The 21,056-nt window shown below is 39.0% G+C and overlaps 1 protein-coding gene across 3 annotated transcripts in view; it reads right to left on the bottom strand.

The window, feature by feature from the left end:
* eif4g3a (eukaryotic translation initiation factor 4 gamma, 3a) overlaps window positions 1-21,056 on the bottom strand; it is a 55,893-nt gene that overhangs the window by 8,068 nt on the left and 26,769 nt on the right. Inside the window, exons 9-26 of one of the 3 annotated variants that reach the window (XM_084101821.1) lie at window positions 20,541-20,732; window positions 17,280-17,379; window positions 16,462-17,175; window positions 16,295-16,380; window positions 15,005-15,239; window positions 14,162-14,286; window positions 10,072-10,197; window positions 9,208-9,357; window positions 8,753-8,950; window positions 8,482-8,628; window positions 7,771-8,007; window positions 5,149-5,253; window positions 2,525-2,663; window positions 1,577-1,680; window positions 1,204-1,294; window positions 946-1,066; window positions 633-850; window positions 435-553 (exon numbers count right to left, since the gene is read on the bottom strand). In XM_084101821.1, the coding sequence (XP_083957947.1) occupies window positions 435-553; window positions 633-850; window positions 946-1,066; window positions 1,204-1,294; window positions 1,577-1,680; window positions 2,525-2,663; window positions 5,149-5,253; window positions 7,771-8,007; window positions 8,482-8,628; window positions 8,753-8,950; window positions 9,208-9,357; window positions 10,072-10,197; window positions 14,162-14,286; window positions 15,005-15,239; window positions 16,295-16,380; window positions 16,462-17,175; window positions 17,280-17,379; window positions 20,541-20,732 (3,207 nt within the window). The remainder of the gene's footprint in view (window positions 1-434; window positions 554-632; window positions 851-945; window positions 1,067-1,203; window positions 1,295-1,576; window positions 1,681-2,524; window positions 2,664-5,148; window positions 5,254-7,770; window positions 8,008-8,481; window positions 8,629-8,752; window positions 8,951-9,207; window positions 9,358-10,071; window positions 10,198-14,161; window positions 14,287-15,004; window positions 15,240-16,294; window positions 16,381-16,461; window positions 17,176-17,279; window positions 17,380-20,540; window positions 20,733-21,056) is intronic. The other 2 variants (XM_084101822.1, XM_084101823.1) reach the window with 2 other exon arrangements.

The following is a 21,056-nucleotide window of genomic DNA, read 5'->3' as shown; positions in this document are numbered from 1 at the left end:
TACATGAATTTTAACTTATACATTTAAACTATGTTAATCCTATGAATGCTGTTTATACCAAATATTAATAGTTAGTAATACAGTACCATTCAAAAAAGTTAAATTGTAAAAAATATATATATATATATATATTGAAATGTCTTAAGCTCACCAAGGCTGCATTTTTTTATTAGCAAATTCAGTAAAAACTGTAATATTGTGAAATATTATTACAATTTAAAAGAAACATTTTGTAATTGAATATATTTTTAAATGTAATTTATTCCTGTGATGTCAGCAGCCATTACTCCAGTCTTCACTGTCGCATGATCTTACTGAGCCCAAACTTTTGAACAATAGTGTATATTTAACCATTTGTGTTTCATCGTAAATGTAGAAAGGGTGTTTGGTACTGATTATAAGTGGTTTAGTATGAGGGCACTGTGACGCTGTACCTTGTAGTCATTAATATGCAGAAACTCATCGATGATGGACTTGGACTTCCGCTCAACCTCCTCTTCGGACAGGACAGGCTTCTCTGAAACACCAGTGACCTGCAGCGTCTCTGATTTCACTGCAATGAAGCAGAAGCTCAGTATTTCAAATATAAACTGCATAATTTCATTCGCTAGTGTAAGAATGTCCTTCCTCACCCGTCTCTGTGGCTCTGTTGTTCTCTATCTCACATTTCTCCTCAGAGATGCTGGCTTTGCGAGGGGTGTGGTGTGAGTCGGGCCCCTCTCTCCGTGTCTCCTCAGGGGCCACGTTGTCCATTAGTTCCTTAGCGCTGCTACCTCTGCTGAAGGGCCCTGGTCGCGACGGCCCCAAACTGACCGGCTTGTCACCGCGCTCACGACCGGTGCTGCCTCGACTGACAGAGACATGCAGAATGAATAGATGTCAAACTTTTAGAAAATTCAATTGTAAATTTGTATCCGAGCCCATCCGTTTTCAGATGTTGTTTACCTTCCCAGCGAGCGTCTGGAATCGGATTCGGAGATTTGGGCTGGAGGTGAGCTGGACTGAGCCGTGGACGACTGCAGCGCTGAATAACGGTTCAGGGTGCTACTGGCAGAGCGTGTCAACTCTGGAAATATGGGCGTACATACATGTAATATATAAATCAGTAATCTAAACTTTACTGAATGGGCGGTCAATTCAAGATACATGATGGTAGGCTTAACAAAGTCTTGAACGGTGTGTCATGTGTGGATGTTTCCTCACCAGAGTCACTGGCTTTGGCTCCGCCACTGCTGCCCTTTATCCAGTTGATCTGAGCCCGCGGACCCAGCTGAATTTTTTCATCGATTTGAGGCTGTGATGAGGGATTGGTTGAGGTTCAGGGATCATAGAGGGTACAAGAGAGAGCATTTACTAACTCACAAATGTTAAAATGCCTTATTATTGATTGTTGACATTGGCGCATGTGGTGTCAATGTCAACCTATTCTGTGCTGCACTTAACAACTGGGATTATAATCAGCAGGTGGCAGTGTTACTCCAATCAATTTTGTGCTGACATTTCAGATCGTATGCTCTGATTCACATCAAAAAATGTGTGAAATATGAAATGTGTGTGCAGAGACCCATCTCTTCACCTTCGAGATCTTGGGGATCTTAGTGGGGTCAATGGTCCTGCTGTTTTTAGTAGTGGGCACGGTGTTCCACGTCTCCTCCCTCTGCGACCGCTGTTCTCTCTGATCTGTAACCACAGCCACAGAGCAGCGTTACACAAGTTACGTCACGACACATCACTACTGGCCAATATTAGCCATTGAACACTGTTTACACAGTGACACCCTTAAACACTGTAGTTGCAGCTGAGGCCTGGAAGTGTTTGGGTTTTTTTCTCATGTTGAGAGGATGCTCTTTTCTGCATTTTGAAAACAAATCCACTTCCAAAGGATGAGGACTTGAATTGGTACGGTAAAACCTACGCCATCGTTACTGTTCATATCACTGTGTAAACAAGTGCTGAGGATATTGGATTGAATTCAGATATGGCAATGGGCATTTCGTTTCTGACGTGCGCTGTAAGCGGTAGACCAATCACAACAGACTGGGCCGTCTGACCAATCAGAGCAGAGTAAGCTCTCGGAGAGGAGGGGTTTAGAGAGACTGAATCCTTAATCTAACCGTTTCAGACACTGTGAGAAAAGAGGTGATGCTGCAATGTATATTACGAGAAAATTGGATGCATGTAAACCTATTGTAGGAGACATTCGAAGCAAAATCAGGAACCTTTAAATTAGCATAATATGGGCACTTTAAAATAATCAGTCAAGTTGCTGTTGCATGAACAAATTCAAAAGCACAATCAATCCTGGTTAACCATTAATGTGTTCTCCTCTACAAACAAGCCATTTGCTGTCTGGACAGCCTGCTGTTCAAACAACATGTTCCCATTAATGTTTTGATCTTCTTACTTTATCTCAGAGTAAACCTGGAAATTTAAATGAGGTTTTGTCCTCTGGGTGGCGCTGTAGTTGGCCTGGTTTTAACTGGAGATACACTATAAAGCTGTAAGTGTGTGCTGTGGATCTTACCTGGCCTCCTCTTGATGTCCTTAGACAGAAGCTGCTGATGAACCTTCCTCTGTTCTTCCTGTTCCTCCAGCTTGGCCTCTTTATGGATCTGCTCTATGGTTTTAGGGCCCTGGTCTGCTCTCCGAGAAACCCAGTTATGCTAAACAATATAAATAAGCAGGGAGATGAGATGTCTATGATTAATTGATCAGTGTAACTTTGGAAAATGGTTACATTCAACTCCAAACTATATAACACTACAAACCATTCAGATTTTTTAAAAGTTGGGTACAATAAAGACAATGTTCCCTCCTCTTTTTGACTCTTCTCTTTCACACATTTTTATCACTTCAAAGTGAAAATTAAATCTGAGGAATGCAGGGGAGAGACAGCAAGCTCAACAATGTTACGGGCAAACAGATGTGAACATTCTCATTGCCAAAATGTATGACCTTGCTGATTCTGATACTGTATTTAACCTTTGGCTGTTTCTGGGCATTTATAAACATTTATAATTCTCAAATAAAGTATAATTGTCCATTTTTAATTTTTTTTAATTTTGGGAAATATTTTAATAATGACCTAAAATATTAAAATTATTATTTTTATCACACATACACCAACGTTCATAAGTTTGGGTTGGTAAGATATTTTAATGTTTTAAAATAAAGTATTTTATGTTCACCAAGGCTGCATTTATTTGATCAAAAATACAGTAGAAACATTAATATTGAGAATTATTATTGCAATGTAAAATAATTGTTTTATATTTGAACACCCTGCTATTTTGCAAGTTCTCCCACTTAGAAATCATGGAGGGGTCTGAAATTGTCATCGTAGGTGCATGTCCACTGTGAGAGACATAATCTAAAAAAAAAAAAAAAAACTATTTTTGTTTTTTTAACTATTTATTTGTATGATACAGTTGCAAATAAGTATTTGAACACCTGAGAAAATCAATGTTAATATTTGGTACAGTAGCCTTTGTTTGCAATTACAGAGGTCAAACGTTTCCTGTAGTTTTTCACCAGGTTTGCACACACTGCAGGAGGGATTTTGGCCCACTCCTCCACACAGATCTTCTCTAGATCAGTCAGGTTTCTGGGCTGTCGCTGAGAAACACGGAGTTTGAGCTCCCTCCAAAGATTCTCTATTGGGTTTAGGTCTGGAGACTGGTTAGGCCACACCAGAACCTTGATATGCTTCTTACAGAGCCACTCCTTGGTTATCCTGGCTGTGTGCTTCGGGTCATTGTCATGTTGGAAGACCCAGCCTCGACCCATCTTCAATGCTCTAACTGAGGGAAGGAGGTTGTTCCCCAAAATCTCGCAATACATGGCCCCGGTCATCCTCTCCTTAATACAGTGCAGTCGCCCTGTCCCATGTGCAGAAAAACACCCCCAAAGCATGATGCTACCACCCCCATGCTTCACAGTAGGGATGGTGTTCTTGGGATGGTACTCATCATTCTTCTTCCTCCATAAACGTTTAGTGGAATTATGACCAAAAAGTTATATTTTGGTCTCATCTGACCACATGACTTTCTCCCATGACTCCTCTGGATCATCCAAATGGTCATTGGCAAACTTAAGACGGGCCTTGACATGTGCTGGTTTAAGCAGGGGAACCTTCCGTGCATGATTTCAAACCATGACGTCTTAGTGTATTAGTGTAATGGTGGTCCCAGCTCTTTTCAGGTCATTGACCAGCTCCTCCCGTGTAGTTCTGGGCTGATTTCTCACCTTTCTTAGGATCATTGAGACCCCACGAGGTGAGATCTTGCATGGAGCCCCAGTCCGAGGGAGATTGACAGTCATGTTTAGCTTCTTCCATTTTCTAATGATTGCTCCAACAGTGGACCTTTTTTCACCAAGCTGCTTGGCAATTTCCCCGTAGCCCTTTCCAGCCTTGTGGAGGTGTACAATTTTGTCTCTAGTGTCTTTGGACAGCTCTTTGGTCTTGGCCATGTTAGTAGTTGGATTCTTACTGATTGTATGGGGTGGACAGGTGTCTTTATGCAGCTAACGACCTCAAACAGGTGCATCTAATTTAGGATAATAAATGGAGTCGAGGTGGACATTTTAAAGGCAGACTAACAGGTCTTTGAGGGTCAGAATTCTAGCTGATATACAGGTGTTCAAATACTTATTTGCAGCTGTATGATACAAATAAATAGTTAAAAAATCATATATTGTGATTTCTGGATTTTTTTTTTAGATTATGTCTCTCACAGTGGACATGCACCTACGATGACAATTTCAGACCCCTCGATGATTTCCAAGTGGGAGAACTTGCAAAATAGCAGGGTGTTCAAATGCTTATTTTCCTCACTGTATATATATATATTTTTTTAATCAAATGTTATGTATTCTTTGAATGGACAATTTGCAATAATAGATGGAAAGTATACACTTATTATGATTACAAAAAAGGAAACCCAAAGAAAGCCATAAATTCAAAACGCTTATGAAAGGGCCTCATAATAGCTTAAAAATAAAAAAATAAAAATAACGAGAGAAAAGATACTACACAAATGTTCTTGCTTCTTTCTGTTACTTGTATAAAAACCAGGCTTTTATAAACGTCTGGCAATGGCTATCAGTACACACAAACAAACACAAATCACAATCCCCCCCGGCACTCACCAGTCTCAGATCTATCACATCCTGTACCATGAACCGTATCCGTGACGAGGTCTTGCGCTCTTTGACAATTTTCTCCATCTGGTTGAAGTATTGGTCCATACGGGGCTATTCAAGGACACAGAGAAGAGGGTGATGAAGAATACATCAGTTCAATATCAAAAACTGAGTTCATGTGTCCATGGGCCCTTGTCAATCACAACTTGCTTCTCTGAAAAAATATTGATTATAAAATAAGACAGATCTTTTTTACTGTGGCAATGATGTTTGATCATACAGCACAGATGTTCTTGTCTGTACCCATCCATTATTTAGGACATATAGGGAGTCATCTTCAATCTAAAAATAATGTTTTGAGACAAGGAAACTGCACTTAGCACCTAAATCAACAAGGTCTATAAATGCTGAACCTATTTCTCAGCCTGATTCCCTGCTAGCTGAAAAACGCCTGAAGTTCCTGCCGCAAGGTCAGCGAGAAAGGAAGGATGGATACAGAAAATATTTTAATTTACCCTCTTGCCTAACACTTAGCTCTAGGGTTTATGGCCGTCTGTTGGGCCCAGCTGGAACACATTTAGACTGCATGTGTGTACAACACTCAGAACACATTCACTCCCATGCCTGATTATTCGTCATTCTTTTGCTTTGCACTGCAGCATATTTAAATGACTTTTTTTTTCCAGCTTAGTCCTCTTGTAGAGCTAATGGCATTTTAATTAAGTATTTCAAAAGACAAAAGTTTTTCAACATCTTCACAATCAGATTAAAGATAAAAATCTCAAAATTACACAATCGTGCCATAATGGTAAGAAGCTGTGCTGGGGAACTTGGTGAATCTTTTTTTTCCAGGCAAACCTTTGGGCCATACTCTGAACACCACTGTAAAAAAGCTGGACACAGACACAGATCTGGTCATCTTAGGCTATGTTCGGAATACTATCCTACTATCCTACATGTACTTGTACTACTGCAGTATGTACTATGTATATTGTACATGCTATGCACATTTTTTCTATGCATAAAATACCAAGATGAGACAAAATTTGCCGAAATGTACAGTATACAACAGAGCACACTGTAAAGAATTAAATTTCACGCAATGCAGCACCTTACAGTTAACACCTTACAGCTTGAGCTCGAGTGGCCTGCTGAGTGCTGCCTTTCAAGGGTATTGGACTGATTTATTAGTAGCCTACTTTAACAAACAAACAAACAGCAGAGGCATGCTGAAGAAATGGCAAGTGAACAACAGCAATTATGTGGTTGGTTAAGAATTCATAGAAAAATTCTGCTTTTGAGTGTCCTCTCGTTCTAAATAAAGCTCCAATCATTGTACACTGTAGCCTCAGACAGGACGCCCACAGGCAGCTCACGAAGCGTCTGATGCATATTGCACACAAAAATGTCAAAAGCTTTCTGAAAATGGCAAACCCCAGTATGATTAGCTGGATTCATGCAATGTCCGATGGAAAAAAAGTCATTTGGGAAACAAAACTGTTTACATGTTGTTCCCACACTCTGGGCTTTGAAGGTGAAACCAATTACAGGATTTGCCAATATTTTCAAGGTTCTGGCATTGAATCTTTGGAAATTCAAGAATTTTCTTTGAGGAACTTAGAAGAACATCTGAACATGATTTCAGATTTAGCTGCCCCTAAACATCCTGTAATTTTGGACCCTTTACTTGCCTATAAGGTTTGAAATGACCCTTTCGCAAATATCTACAAGCCATACTGTGAATATTTTGTTCTTGACGTTATGTAGATGGTTCTTGTGGAATCATATGAGTCAATCTCCAGCTTGCAGTAAAAACTGCACCAGTAAAAAAATTGGAAGATACATATTGAATTTGTTAGTGGTAGTGATATGAGCAGTATTTCACACACACACACACACACACACACACACACACACACACACACACACACACACACACACACACACACACACACACACACACACACACACACACTATCATGAAAAACAACTGCTGATGCTTTTGTATATATAAAATACCTCTTATGTATTTTTTAGGCACAAGACTCTTCTTTCATAAACATTAAAATATCTAAGCAACCCCAAAACAATAGCGTGTTTGCCACATGGAGGTCTGGACAATCTTTAGAATGCTAGATAAACTGCAAAATTTTCCACTAAGGTGTGCAAGTTGTGACAGATGTTTTCTTTAATAGAGGGTTTGCATGTCTTTAATTTGAATTGCTTGAGTAACTTACAGTTTATCAGCGAGAGTCAGACTGTCACTCTTACAATCCAACTTTAACTATGCATCATATAAATCAACATATTAAATCAACCAAAAAAACAATTTTTACTCATATTTGGTGCTTGACGAATGTTAATTTTGCACCCTACTTGTTAATTAGGTACCGTTTTGTGTAAGACGGCAGTTCTTGACCGGTTTTGCAAAGTGGAGCATGCTTTTGCTTTTAGCGAGATGCTTTACAGTGGTTCTAGTCTCCATCAAGGTCATATTAGATTACTTATATAAAAAGCAAAATATCTGACCTTGGATGCACCATGAGCCTTGGATTTTCACCAATGATCTAGCGAAATTCGAATCAATACGGCTCCAGAATGAATAATAACAAACTGTTGGCGAGTTACCTTGGCTTTCTCGAAGTCAAGGTCTTTGCCGATGGTGGTGAGGAGTCTGCAGAGGCACTCCAAGCTCTCGTCGTCATGGTTTTTTAGTAGTTTTACCACACAGTCATGCATGATGGGCTCTGTCAGCATCTTGAGCTTGAACAGCTCACCGATGAATTTGATATTTCCTGTGGAGCGACGCCGGGCCTTGTCCTTCGCCTCCTCGAGCTCCTCTTGCATTCTTTCCCTTTCTGAGGGCTATGAGAGAAAGAGAGTTTCATTTAAATCGCATCATGCTTTTAATGATGTCTTTAAAAGAATAGTGCACCCAAAAAAGAATGATGCCATTATTTACTCCCCCTCATATTGTTCCAAACATGTATGACTTCCTTTCTTCGAAAAAATGTTGAAGAATGTACTAGCAGCATTGTTATTATTAACTTAAACTAAAATTAAAACTAAAACAAAAAGTATATTGTTTTCTGTAGCTAAAAATCTTAATAAATAGGCTACTATAATAGTATAGAATTATAATAAAGAATAAAATAAATATAAACCAATAAAATATGTACTCTTTTCCTCTTGACAGATATTACATTTTTGGCTGAACTTCCTATTAAATTATTCCTATTAAATACATTTGGCCTGGTGAATATAGTACATCAATAAGCATTACAGACAAAAAACAAGCAAGTCTAAATTAAGTCTTGATAATAATTATTGAATATTTACTGATGTGGCAGAGTCCAGCTCCTTTTGTTTTCTCTCAAGTACGACGTCGTCAACTTTGTCCCTCTCAAATTCCTTCTGACAGCGGTTCAATAGCAGCTTCCGGAAGTTTACTGTTGTATTAGGTTTGTCTGCAGTGGGCACTTTTAGCTACAGTTGGATCGGATATGTCCATGACATATTGAATAAAAGAATAATGTGAGGTAAAATAATGGACAGTCAGAAGAAAAATTTTGCAATGTGCACAATTAACACCAAAGTGCATAGAACATACCGTGGCCAGGCAGCGACACATGTTGGCGTAGGCCACAGAGAAGCTAGGCTCATCGATGGCCTTCTCAAACACAAGGTCAATGACTCCTTTGAGCCTTTCTTCTGTGTTGATTGTGAGATCTGTTACCTGCTTCATCAGCTGATTGAACATCTGGGGTGTGAGCTTATTCAGAATGCTACGAACTTTCCGGAACAACTCCTGAAGTGCCAGAAAACAGATTGCCGACACAGCGGTTAACAGCGTTCAAAACAACCTTAGAACAAAATAAACACGCTTTCTAAAGAGACAAAACAGGACTCAAAGGACGTGAGAGCGTCAAACAAATCCCACTGCCTGACAAGAACAAAAGCATCCACGTGACAACCTCATCATCTAGTTCAAACTCCAGAGTGCTTCTTTTACTGTGAATGTTTTACACCCATGGATAATTGTAATAAAAGAACATGAATTCACACCTGGGTTTTCAGGGCATCTGGGTCTTCGGGGACACTCTCTCTCTTCATTCCAGGTTTCCAGGCGTTCTCTGATTTCTTGAGCTGAACGTCATCGATCACGGAAACGTTTACAATGATCTTGCGTGGAGGGGGTCGTCGCACATGCATAAGCTTCGGATAAAGTGTTGTACAGAGTGTCAGTTTAAAATGTAGAAAATAGCCGGGTGAATCTTATTTATAAATCAAAAGAAAAAATATATATAATATTTAGCATAAATTAAGCACATTTTAATGTATAACATAATTTAAGTGCAAGTAATTTTTTGAGTTTGTATTTGTATCTCACTCTCAAATAGTGATTTTCATTAGATTTTATTTCTTTATTGTAATACTTTGTTGATTTTTTTACAGTAAATTAAAAAAATTAAATCAACAAAGGCATTCATATATATATTATTTTTGATAATATTTGATATATTATTTATCATTTAAATAATATATCATTATTTTATTTCACATTGTAGTAACAGGATTTTTTTTTTTTTTTGCACTAATGCAGTAATTAGAATTTGGGATGTGGTTAATTGTTATGAAAATAACGTCATAATGGCCCTAAAAATAGGTTTCATTTACTTTATGGAAAATGCAATTCATGAATTCTTTCTTTTGATTTTGGGGTGACACATGACCCAGATATTATCCATCAGAGGTTTCTTGATATGGATAGATTCATCAACAAAATTGCTACTTGTTCTCCCAAATTACTCAATCATGCCTGAAGGGGTTAAAAGATTAGGATATTTTGTGTGAGAAAACCTTATATTTATATAGAACAATTTTTGGTATTTCGGTCTGCAATAAAGCATACGAGTTATTATAACTCACTGGGGCTCCACGTCCTCCTGGCATCTGCCTGCTGAAGTCAGCAAAAGCAGGAGTAAAATCCTGGGGAGCGCTTCTGGAAATCAACCTGGGGTCCACAGACCTCAGCGGCAGCTTGTTTTGGTTAATCTGAAACAGAAGAGATGATTTCCATGACTTATCCAGCAGGGAGCGCAGTGAGAAACAGAGCTGTGACATGAATGAAACCCCAGATGTCCCTCCCCTCCTGCTTATGCTGATCTTGGACTAGCTGTATCTATCTGTATCTTTATCACGATCAGTATGTGAGAAACTGGTTTGAGATCAGCCTTTCCTTGTCCTACAGCACTGATGGGCAAACAATATTTGCCATGGAGACTAGCTCCATTTGTTATTTATATATCAACAACATGTTCAACGATTTATGCTCCAGTCATCTTGTGATGGAGGGAACAGGAACGGCCAGAAACAGATGTGAGCGAGTACGCATGCAGAGTAAAATCTAGGAACTGAAATGGGAAACTGAAAGTACCGAGCATATGTTTAGGACAACAGAAACAAGTGTTGTCGGAAACAGTAACTGAGAAAGTATAAACAAATGACAATGACAAGCTCGCTATTAACTTTCTCATATCAACAGATTAGACTAAAGTTTAAGACTATGCAGGGGCAGGGCATTTATTTTCTATAGTCTTTAGGCTAAATGATGCCTACTGCCAAGTATGACATAACCATAATGCAATTTTAATGGAAACAGGACGTCTTGGGAGTTTCATGGCTGAAGAGTGCAGCTCAGCTTAAGTTTAGAAGTCAGGGGAACATACTTGTACATTACTGTGCTTTTCACGTTTTAAGCACCAAAAGAGGAAAATGTTATGTCCGTATTTGCAGGTTTTTTTAGGAAGTAGACAAAGAATGTGCTTTTGACACATAAAATTATTAGGATCACCCCATTAAACTGAGTAGTCAGGTTCATTGTTGTAAAACCTGGGTTAGGATTCTTATCTGCATAATTTTGAGGTTAAAGCTGCAGTCTGTAACTTTTTTTTGTTCAAAATTTACAAAATTGATAAAAGCAGCGAGTACATCATGAATCCGTTTTCCAAACCGTGTTTTTGTCTTATCCTGAATCACTACAGTGCATCTATAAGTGTTTATATTCTGACTATTTTAGACTAGTACCACTGCGGAGTAGCCCAGTAACTGCGTGACTCGTCATAGACATAAACTGAGAGAAGTAGCTCCGCCTACAATGTTCTTCCGCAAGACACATGCAGTTCTGTTTATTAACCGCTAGAGGGTTATGGACTGCAGCTTTAATAATACTGATCAGACATTGGACAAGGGACCCGTTTTTTAACTGCTTGTTCATTTGTGGAAAGTGTTCAAATTAAAAATGTCAACAAAGCATGTATGGTTATGTATATTTAATGAAGCAAGAATTGCATAGTATATGATTAGTTTTCTTTAGCTGAACAACTTGCTATAACATTCAAGCATTACATTGCTTCACATACACATACATTTTTGAAAGTGGTCTCTTATGCTCACCAATGCTACATTAATGTGATCAGAAATAAGGTAAAAACAGTAATATTGTTAAATAAAATAATTACGATTTAGTAATAACTGTTTTCTAGTTTTAACCCTCTGAGGTCTGAGCTGTTTTCTGGGCCCTGGAGGTGTTCTGACATGCTCTGACATTTCTGGTTATATCTGTTACTTGTGACATTTTCATGGCTAAAGTCTAATTACACTGTATTCAGCACAAACTCTGCTACAATAATATATCAACAGCATGTATGTAAAAGTTTGTAGTTTTGAGATAATGACATTTATGCGTGGTTTTTGAAAATACAAAAAAAAATTCTCACTGAAATAAGGCCATGAAACCCATACTGATTATTTCTTCACAAGACTTTTGAAAATTGTATGACGTAGCCTAGAATATTTGCTGCAAAACTATGTGAAAATCACCCTGACTGCTCATTCAGATAAGACAATATATTGATTTAAAAATTTTACAACGTGTTTTGTGTGAAAAAGCCTTATGCGAGAGCTCATTAATATGTAAGCTTTTCTCACCTGAGAAAGACAAAGAACCTCCCCTAACGGCCCTATTAGGAGCTATCAGGCCCCTATCATTCTGAGCAACCTTGCACAATACTGTAAATGAGGAGATTTAAAAAAGAATGGCTTTTAAATTGTTTGGATTTATTTACAACACAACATAATCCAAAGATACACAACAAATGCCAAAAAAGCACTTCAAAGACAGAGACCTTTGTGCCATTCCTAAAAACACTGTACATACCTTTCATTTCCAATATTTTCACTTTACCATGTTCACGTACTGAGACTCATGTGAATGTTGAAGTCCTCAGTGGCATCTGGGACCTGAAAAAAAAAAAGTGAACATACTGATATCAAGAGAAAGGCCTGCACGATTTTGGAAATAAATATTAGATTTTTCTGGTTAAAATTGCTTTTTAAAATTCCTTTTTAAAATTCACAGAATACACACACACACACACACACACACACGTTTCCAACGATATATAATATAATGAACACCAGGTTTGTTGTGCCTTGTAGGCATAAGGTATATGCGCAGTGCGGATAAAATAATAATAACAATAAATAACCTATAGCAGCCTATAAATCTTCCAAAAGATTTCAGTAACAACTAAGCTAGACAAAAATATATTGATTATCATGTTACTTCAAATGTTTCCATCCGTTATGATGATATGAAATGAGATAATAATAAAAACATGAAGCCGTTTGGTGCGTTTTGCTTTCATCCAAAATATGATACATTCAAACGCGATCGCTTGCAAAATATGATACATTCAAACGCGATCACGCTCAAATATAAAACATTATGGTTACCATAAACATATCTATGTTTGAGCAGATATCCACAAACACAGTAAACACGGGTCTAAATATTATAATATTCCCCATATATCTAGCAACAGTTCAACTGCAACGTGACATGTATGCAACAATAACAAACTAGGCTATGTAAGAATTTCTTACCTTATCTTTCTTGTCTTCAGATCGCGTTCTTCTTCTTCTGAGGTAGCCTAAATCCAATGTAAGCTCAGGCACGTCTTTCAAACTCGACGAAAAGTGAAGTGAAGTGTTTTGTTGTTGAGGTAACGAGCGCGTTCGCGTTCCATGTGGAGATTTGCATGTGAATATCTTTTGCGCGAGTAGGCGTGGCCAAATTAACTGTAATGAGCAAGCGTTTGAGAAGCTGGACATCTTGTTGGTTTTATACAAATTACGTAAACAGAGAATATTTGTTTTCGTTTTGAATCCGATTATTTAAAAGTACACACTTAAATGTTTATAAAGGTATATGGCTCATAAATGTGTGACAAGTATTCGCTGAGTTTTGTTTCAGTTTATAGACGTGCTCAAGAAAAAAAAGTTCACCGCGACAGAGAGGCAGAACGCACACCCTGTTTATTTTCTTTATTTTACAAAAGCACAATGTTTTGATTTGATTGTAAGTGGACACATACAAAAGGAGAAATATCACAGATTCTTTTTTTATATTTCTTTTTTCTGTATGACCATAAATGATGGAGTAATTTAAGTTTATAGTGCTACAATGTGGAGAAAATCCGGCAAAACGCGCCCGCGCGTTTGTCGACCTCAGAGGGTTAATATATTTTAAAATGTAATTTATTCCTATGACGGTAAAGTAGAATTTTCAGTGTTCAGTGTTGAAAACAGTTGTGCTATTTGATATTTTTGTGGAAACTGATACCTTTTTTCAGGATTCTTTGATAAATAGAAAGTTCAAACAAATTCATGCATTTATTTGAATGCTGGGTTAAAAACTGCTATCAAAATAACAAGTTGCTCAACCAATGTTTAAAAGTAGTCTTAACCAAAGGTTAAAGATGTGTTCAAAGCCTTGAATGTGCTGATCAGCTCCCAACGTTATATAATATTTTTTTTGTTTTATTTATCAAGTGCATATTATGCAATTTGTTTTGTCTACAAACAAATCAAAGAAGAAGTAAGACATTAGAATTAAACAACATGGCCTCCAACACTTTTTACATTGTACATAAGACAACAATAACCAAAAACACACCTTGTCTAGCACCACATCACTGATTTGAGGCAGTCCCTCTGGCTTCTGCACGCAGGCCAGCATGAACTGAAAGCCCAACAGGAAGTCCCGGTCATACTGTCTCTTTCCATTAGATTGCGCAAGACCTGGTGAGGAAAAAGCACAGCAAAAATATAGGTCAACTATGTTAACAAGACTAATTTATTGCAGAATTTATACAGAATAGTAAATTGGAGGACTCTCTGAAATCAAAACTTGACTAGCAATAGCAAGGCTATGCTATAAACCAAAGACTACTGGCTATTTAAAACAGTCCTTCGATATGTCAATCATGTGACCTCCAATGACTGAAAGGTAGATAACTGTTAAAGTCCCCCTGTAGTCAATAATTTTATCCCTTAAAACTTATCTTTGCTCACCCAAATTTTTCCTTGAAAAAATGTCTTCATGCCTTAAAATTGATTGATTGTAACTCTACACCCTTGCCTCATTTAGTATACGCGGTTCTATGAATATGCAAATTAGCCCCGCCTCCACTCACTCGCACCAGCTCAGAGATCCACTCGTTGACGATCACACGTTGACGTGATTGGTTACAAGGTAGTTTGTGACGTCAGAAACCCCAGCGATTTCAAACCGCATTTTTGAGACTGTCTTTGGTTGGTTCACTACAGTTTTAAGGAGAAAATACTCAGCAATGTTGTTGACTAATGCATTTGTACATAGTTTGTCTTAAAGAATATTAAAAACACCACATAGACACATAAACAACATTAAAAGCTTGATTTACACCACAGGGGGACTTTAGGTATTTACTCTAAAAATAAGACCAAATAATAAGACAGGTCCTGTGCAAAGTCTTACCTTCCTGCATGAGTGGAGTGGGGGAACACATGGACCCCCTGCTGTCCCCGAGCGTAACGCCACTGTCGGTGCTCTCTGTCTCCACCCCGTTCCTGAAAGGCTCTGTTTCAGTCTCACCGTTCTCTTCTGAGAGCTTCTCCTGGTGCTCAGGCACTGTAAAGGGGCTGCTGTAGGTCCCTAAGGTCAGCGGTGAGACCATCTCATCTTCAGCAGAGCTCTCCTTTGAGGTCTCCTCCTGATGTGGAGCGAAGAAAAGCAGCATTACACAAGGGCCTGGAGGTGTTATGTGAGATGAATGACTGCATAACGGTTTGGGTTATGATAATAATGTTATTAGTCTGTCTTACGCTGTGTGCTGGGGTTTTGTCAATTTTCCAAAATCCCTTTTCTAAGGACAGGTTATTACAACTAACAACAAAACGTATACTGAAATAAAAACTAAATAAACAAATAGAAAACCTTGAAAGAATTCTAAAAACAATACTAGCAATGATGAAAAACCACTAAAAACTAAAGTAATTCAATTGTTTTCGGTGGTTTTCACTCTATCGTTGTTAGTTTTATTTTAGTTTTTTTTTTCTAAAGAATGTTTTTCAGAGTTTTCTAGTTTCTGTTTATTTTGTTTTTATTTCAGATTTAGTTTTAGTATTTTAGGGCTGCCAAAGTTAAAGCACTTACTGGTATCGTTTACTCATGGTGGCATTTTCACGTTTAATACGAGGTTAATTAGAGGTTTAATTAGTTTAGGATTTTTGGGTTCTTTTCATTACTAATTAAAATAAAATGAAATCCGAAACTAATTTAAAAAGTAACATTTTTGGAGTCATGAAATTCCAAAACAAAACAAAACAAAACAATACAATCCACAAATTAATTTTAGTTTAGGTTTCCCCTGATACTGTATATTATTTTTATTTCAGTAATGAAATTTCATTTTGTTTTTGTTAGGACAATAAAGGCCAAGAATGATAACTATAAATGTAACTATACTAGCAAGAGTGCGCTGCATAATCAAGCTCTTAAAGCAAGATGGATTCTGATTAGCTGTCAATGTTGGTCAAAAAAATCGTTCTTAAATAGAGAACCAACGATACAGTAAATACTGTATCGTTAAATACTGTATCCAACGATACAGTTTCTCAGTGCAGTTATCGTTGTGGTGTGGACACTGCTATTTTTTTTTATACTTAGAACGATTTTTAGAATTGTATCTTTATTGCTATAGTTATCGTCCTTGGTGTAAACAGGCCTTAAAACTGATGTCAAACCTCCATGCACACTCTCTCTCACCTCATTCTCCTTCGGCAGTGTTTCCACCATCAGAATTTCTTCATTTGGTTTCTTCCAAGACTTTGGTAGAGCAGAAACAGCTTGGGCTATCACAAAAAAAAAAGACACAAAATTGGCAATTTATCATTGAACTTTTTATTTTGCCTGAGCCAAGTCAGCACACATACCTGATGGTGTGAACTTTTTAGAATTATTCTGAGTTTGTGATTCTGAAGCGTCCTGAGCCTTCGGTTGGACATCGTCAGAGGTCTTGTTTTGCTCTGGTGCCTCAAGGACAACTGACTGCACTAGTGGTGCCAAACCAGGTGGTGGTGCAAGGACAGAAGTTGTGCTAGAGGTGCTTGAAGAGGCCTGTACGGTTGGGGTCAAGGGCACATGTGCAGCTAGAGAAGGGAGGTGCTTTGCCTGGAGCTCCTCCAAGGCCACTGGAACTTCCTGACCAGACTTCTCCGTGGATGACGTACCCTGGGTAGGCAACTGAACCTCACCGGACAATGATATCTTTAGGCCTTCCTGGACCTCAGGCTCTTCATAGCTTGATAAGGGAGTTTGAGACTCTGCAAGGCCATTTACCACTTTGAGGGACGGTGAAGGCGAAGCAGACAATCTGGGAGAAGTTACAGGAAGAGATTCCTCGCAGCAAATGACCTGAAGCGTCTGAGCCTTAGTGGTTGTAGTAGAAATAAATTCTGGTTCGCCTGCAGCAGTGGGTTTAATGCAGCCACTTGAAGGATGGGAGGAAACATCGGAAGCCACCTCTGGAGAAGAAGAGGCTAATAATGGAAGACTTGGGGCTTCTCTTTTCTCTAAAGAGGACTCTGAAGGCTTAGGCCCAGGAGATACAGACTTTATGGGACCAGACTCCATTTTTGGCCTGTCATCTATAAGGTCAAAAGCAAAAACAGGGTCAAAACATGAATAAAATAACAAAACTCCTTTAAGGGACAAATCATATCACAAAGGAAGGTTGTATGTAGAGTTATACCTAAGCTGGGTTTGCCATCCATGTATGCAGGACTCTCTGAGAGTCTCTGAGGCGGGTTTACATATGTCGCTTGTTCTGGGGTCTGACAGTTGCTTGGCTGCTTTGGGGTGAAAAAGAGAGAAAGAACAAAACAGACACATCAGTCAACCCGCAGAGCTAGACCTTGTACTTTCGGCATAACTTCTAGTCCAACGTCTAACTTATTCTGGCCCAGAATCACACGCTTAAGACACATAAAGTGCCCAAAAGCACTTTATTTACATGTAAGGGCTGAGTAGATTAAATAGTGATAATTTATTTGCATAGTATAACCATGACAATACCATGTTTTTTTGATAGCATCTTAGTAATATCAGGTTTTCTTGGGCATGTACCATGGTAAAGCCATGATCTTTAGATATCATGGTACCATGGTGTTTTGGACATATGGTAGTATGGTAATACCATATTTTTGGGCATGGCAATCTCATGTTTATGTAGACAGGTACCATGGCAATACCATGTTTTTTAGACATAATAGTCTCTTGTTTTTTTCTGGACAGGTACCATAGTAATACCATGGGGGTTTTTTGTAAGGTAATCTAATGTTTTTGGCGGGGGTTTGTACAGGTACCATGGAAATACCATGTTTTTGAAAATGGCAATCACATGTCTTTTTAGAGAGGTTACCATGTTTTTTTAGGTGTAAACCATTGTAGTACCATTGCCATGGTATATGTCAAATCTATTAGCATCTGATGTGAACCGCCACAGTACTTTTTTTGTGAGGTTCATAGTGCTGCTGGTTAAAGGGTAACTAAACCCTAAACCAACTTTTTTTAGTTAATGATCTGTAAGAAAGGGGCTTTATTAGTGCTGTTCATTGATTCGAGTAACTTTAACATTTGGGTATAAAGTGTTTTAATTCTACAATATATGGTGTAAAAACGTCTGAGTGCTGCCCTCTTAAGGTTGAACGGTGGCTACTGCAGTTGAATTTTCCTATTGGATGTTGCAGTACTGCGTGACGTAAGCGGTACTGCGTGACGTAGGCAGGTTCCAGCTCACCACGCCCTCCCTTGGTATGAGTTCACCACCACGCCCTTGGATGAGCTAGCGTAGATTTATCTGTATTTAGTACAGTGGTAGTAGGTGTAGTGTTGCTAGTGGCAACAGCACTGCTGGACTGCATAGCTTAGGCGCCAGTGGTTGCATGCACTTGGCCTGGAAGACCGTGAGTGTGAAACCTGCATTTTACGCGGAATTGCTTTTCCAACGCAATAGAGGTGGAAATGGGCTTCTCCACACAGCTCGCGCTGAAAAGCAACGCAGTGCCAAACGCTGCTCCTCCTGCGAGGACTCCACCACTGCAGCGGCATCTTGATGTGAGTGATCATATATATAATCACAATTTATGGTTAGGCTAAAGTTAATCCTCTGGGGTCGACAAACGCGTCAGCGCATTTTACTGGATTTTTTCAAATAGCGGCAAAACATGAAAATGCCTATAGAGAGTGCGCACTATTGACATCAACTCGATAAAACTCATCAGATGCATGTACTTTACGTCGTCTTGCGACCCTGTGAGTCACTCCATTTTAGAGAGTCTGACAGCTGCTCTCTCAGGTGCACGCCCCCCCCCGCTCACGGTTCGTCCCCTCTGTCTCCGCTGGGGTCTGCCCACTTTTCTAGCATTTTTCAAATATTGCCAGTGGGTGGAGTCAGGCTCTGACCAGGGGTTTAGTTACCCTTTATGATCGAGAGGAAGTGGAATGTTGCAGCCATTGATATTCACACTACCAAAACATTTAGCTGCTTGTCGATTAATTTTTTTTATTATTAAAGGGTAACTAAACCCTAAACCAACTTTTTTTAGTTAATGATCTGTAAGAATGGGGGAATTTATTAGTGCTGTTCATTGATTCGAGTAACTTTTTTGACATTTGGGTATAAAGTGTTTTAATTCTACAATATATCGTGTAAAAACGTCTGAGTGTTGCCCTCTTCAGGTTGAACGGTGGCTACTGCAGTTGAATTTTCCTATTGGATGTTGCGGTACTGCGTGACGTAAGCGGTACTGCGTGACGTAAGCAGGTTCCAGCTCACCACGCCCTCCCTTGGTACGAGCTCACCACGCCCTTGGATGAGCTAGCGTAGATTTATCTGTATTTAGTACAGTGGTAGGTGTAGTGTTGCTAGTGGCAACAGCACTGCTGGACTGCATAGCTTTCCTGCAGACTTGGAAATTAGGCGTCAGTGTTTGCATGCACTTGGCCTGGAAGACCGTGAGTGTGAAACCTGCATTTTACGCGGAATTGCTTTTCCAACGCAATAGAGGTGAAAATTGGCTTCTCCACACAGCTCGCGCTGAAAAGCGACGCTGTGCCAAACGCTGCTCCTCCTGCATGGACTCCACCACCGCAGCGGCGTCTTGATGTGAGTGATATATTTTAATTACAATTTATGGTTAGGCTAAAGTTAATCGGGGGTCGACAAACGCGTCGGCGCATTTTGCTGGATTTTTTCACATAGCGGCAAAATATGAATATGCCTACAGAGCGCGCGCGCTATTGAAATCAACTCGATAAAACTCATCAGATGCATATTTACGTCGTCTTGCGACCCTGTGAGCTAACTCTCCATTTTAGACAGTCTGACAGCAGGACTCTTAGGTGCACGCCCTTCCGCTCACGGTTCGTCCCCTCTATCTCTGCTGGGGTCTGCCCACTTTTCTAGCATTTTTCAAATATTGCCAGTGGGTGGAGTCAGGCTCTGACCAGGGGTTTAGTTACCCTTTAATTTACATGCTTTATTGATTAATGTTTTTTTTTTTTTTTTTTTTTTTACATAAACATAATGGTGCAGCCAACAGCCTAACGCTCTCAGTGTGTTTCATAGGGATTAGATTGGGGGCAGACTGTGTGAGCTGGAACTGATCCATGGGTGTGGGTGGTTGTACATGTCTGGAAAATAGCATTAGACAGGTGAGCTTAAAACAGCTGAGCCAAGGACCCAATAGACAGGAGTAGTGAGAGCTTAAAGTGGTGCTAATTATTAAAGACATGTTAAAAACTCACATGACACAGGAACTTGTGTTAAAATGCATCAAGAACCGCACTCCACTGATAATTACTTCAAGTGTAAATAAATGAGAAAGAACAAATTCCGGCACCTGATAACTCCCTTTCCTATGAAATTACATTTAATTTTAGCCTAGACTACACCTGCCCTGTTTGAAGTGATGCCTGTTTCTGGAGGCAACGAACAATTTGTATTTCTTGCCTGTGGAGCGGTGGGCGTGAAGGACAGGTGTCCCGTGGGAGGGGTTGGTGTCGAAGAGGGCCGTCCTGCAGGTGGGGTTAAGGTGGAGACTGGGTGCCCAGCAGGAGGAGTAGGATTCCGGCTTCCAAACATGATTTCCTCCGTGATGTCCTTTCCACCCTGATTGGGGTCTCGAATCCGGATCTGGGAGGACAATGGTGCAAAACAACAGATAATAAATAATAAAGGATCATGTGACACTGAAGACTGGAGTAATAACTGCTAGAAAATCAGCTTTGCCATCACAGGAATAAATTACTTTTTAAAGAATATTAAAATAGAAAACATATTTTAAATAGTAAAATGTCACAATATTATTTATTTATTTATTACTACATTTAGAAACTTAGAATAACAAAAATATTAAAAAGTTTCACCAACTCCAAACTTTTAAAAGGTTGTGTAAATATAATATAATACAATATAATATATCACTTAAAGTACATTAGTATGTTTAATAGCACTTTCGTTTCTTTG

The sequence above is a fragment of the Abramis brama genome, assembly GCF_963993115.1.
Source record: "Abramis brama genome assembly, chromosome: 23".
NCBI lineage: Eukaryota > Metazoa > Chordata > Actinopteri > Cypriniformes > Leuciscidae > Abramis > Abramis brama.
Note: the sequence above shows the minus strand (reverse complement) of the source record. Positions and strands in the feature narration are given on the sequence as shown.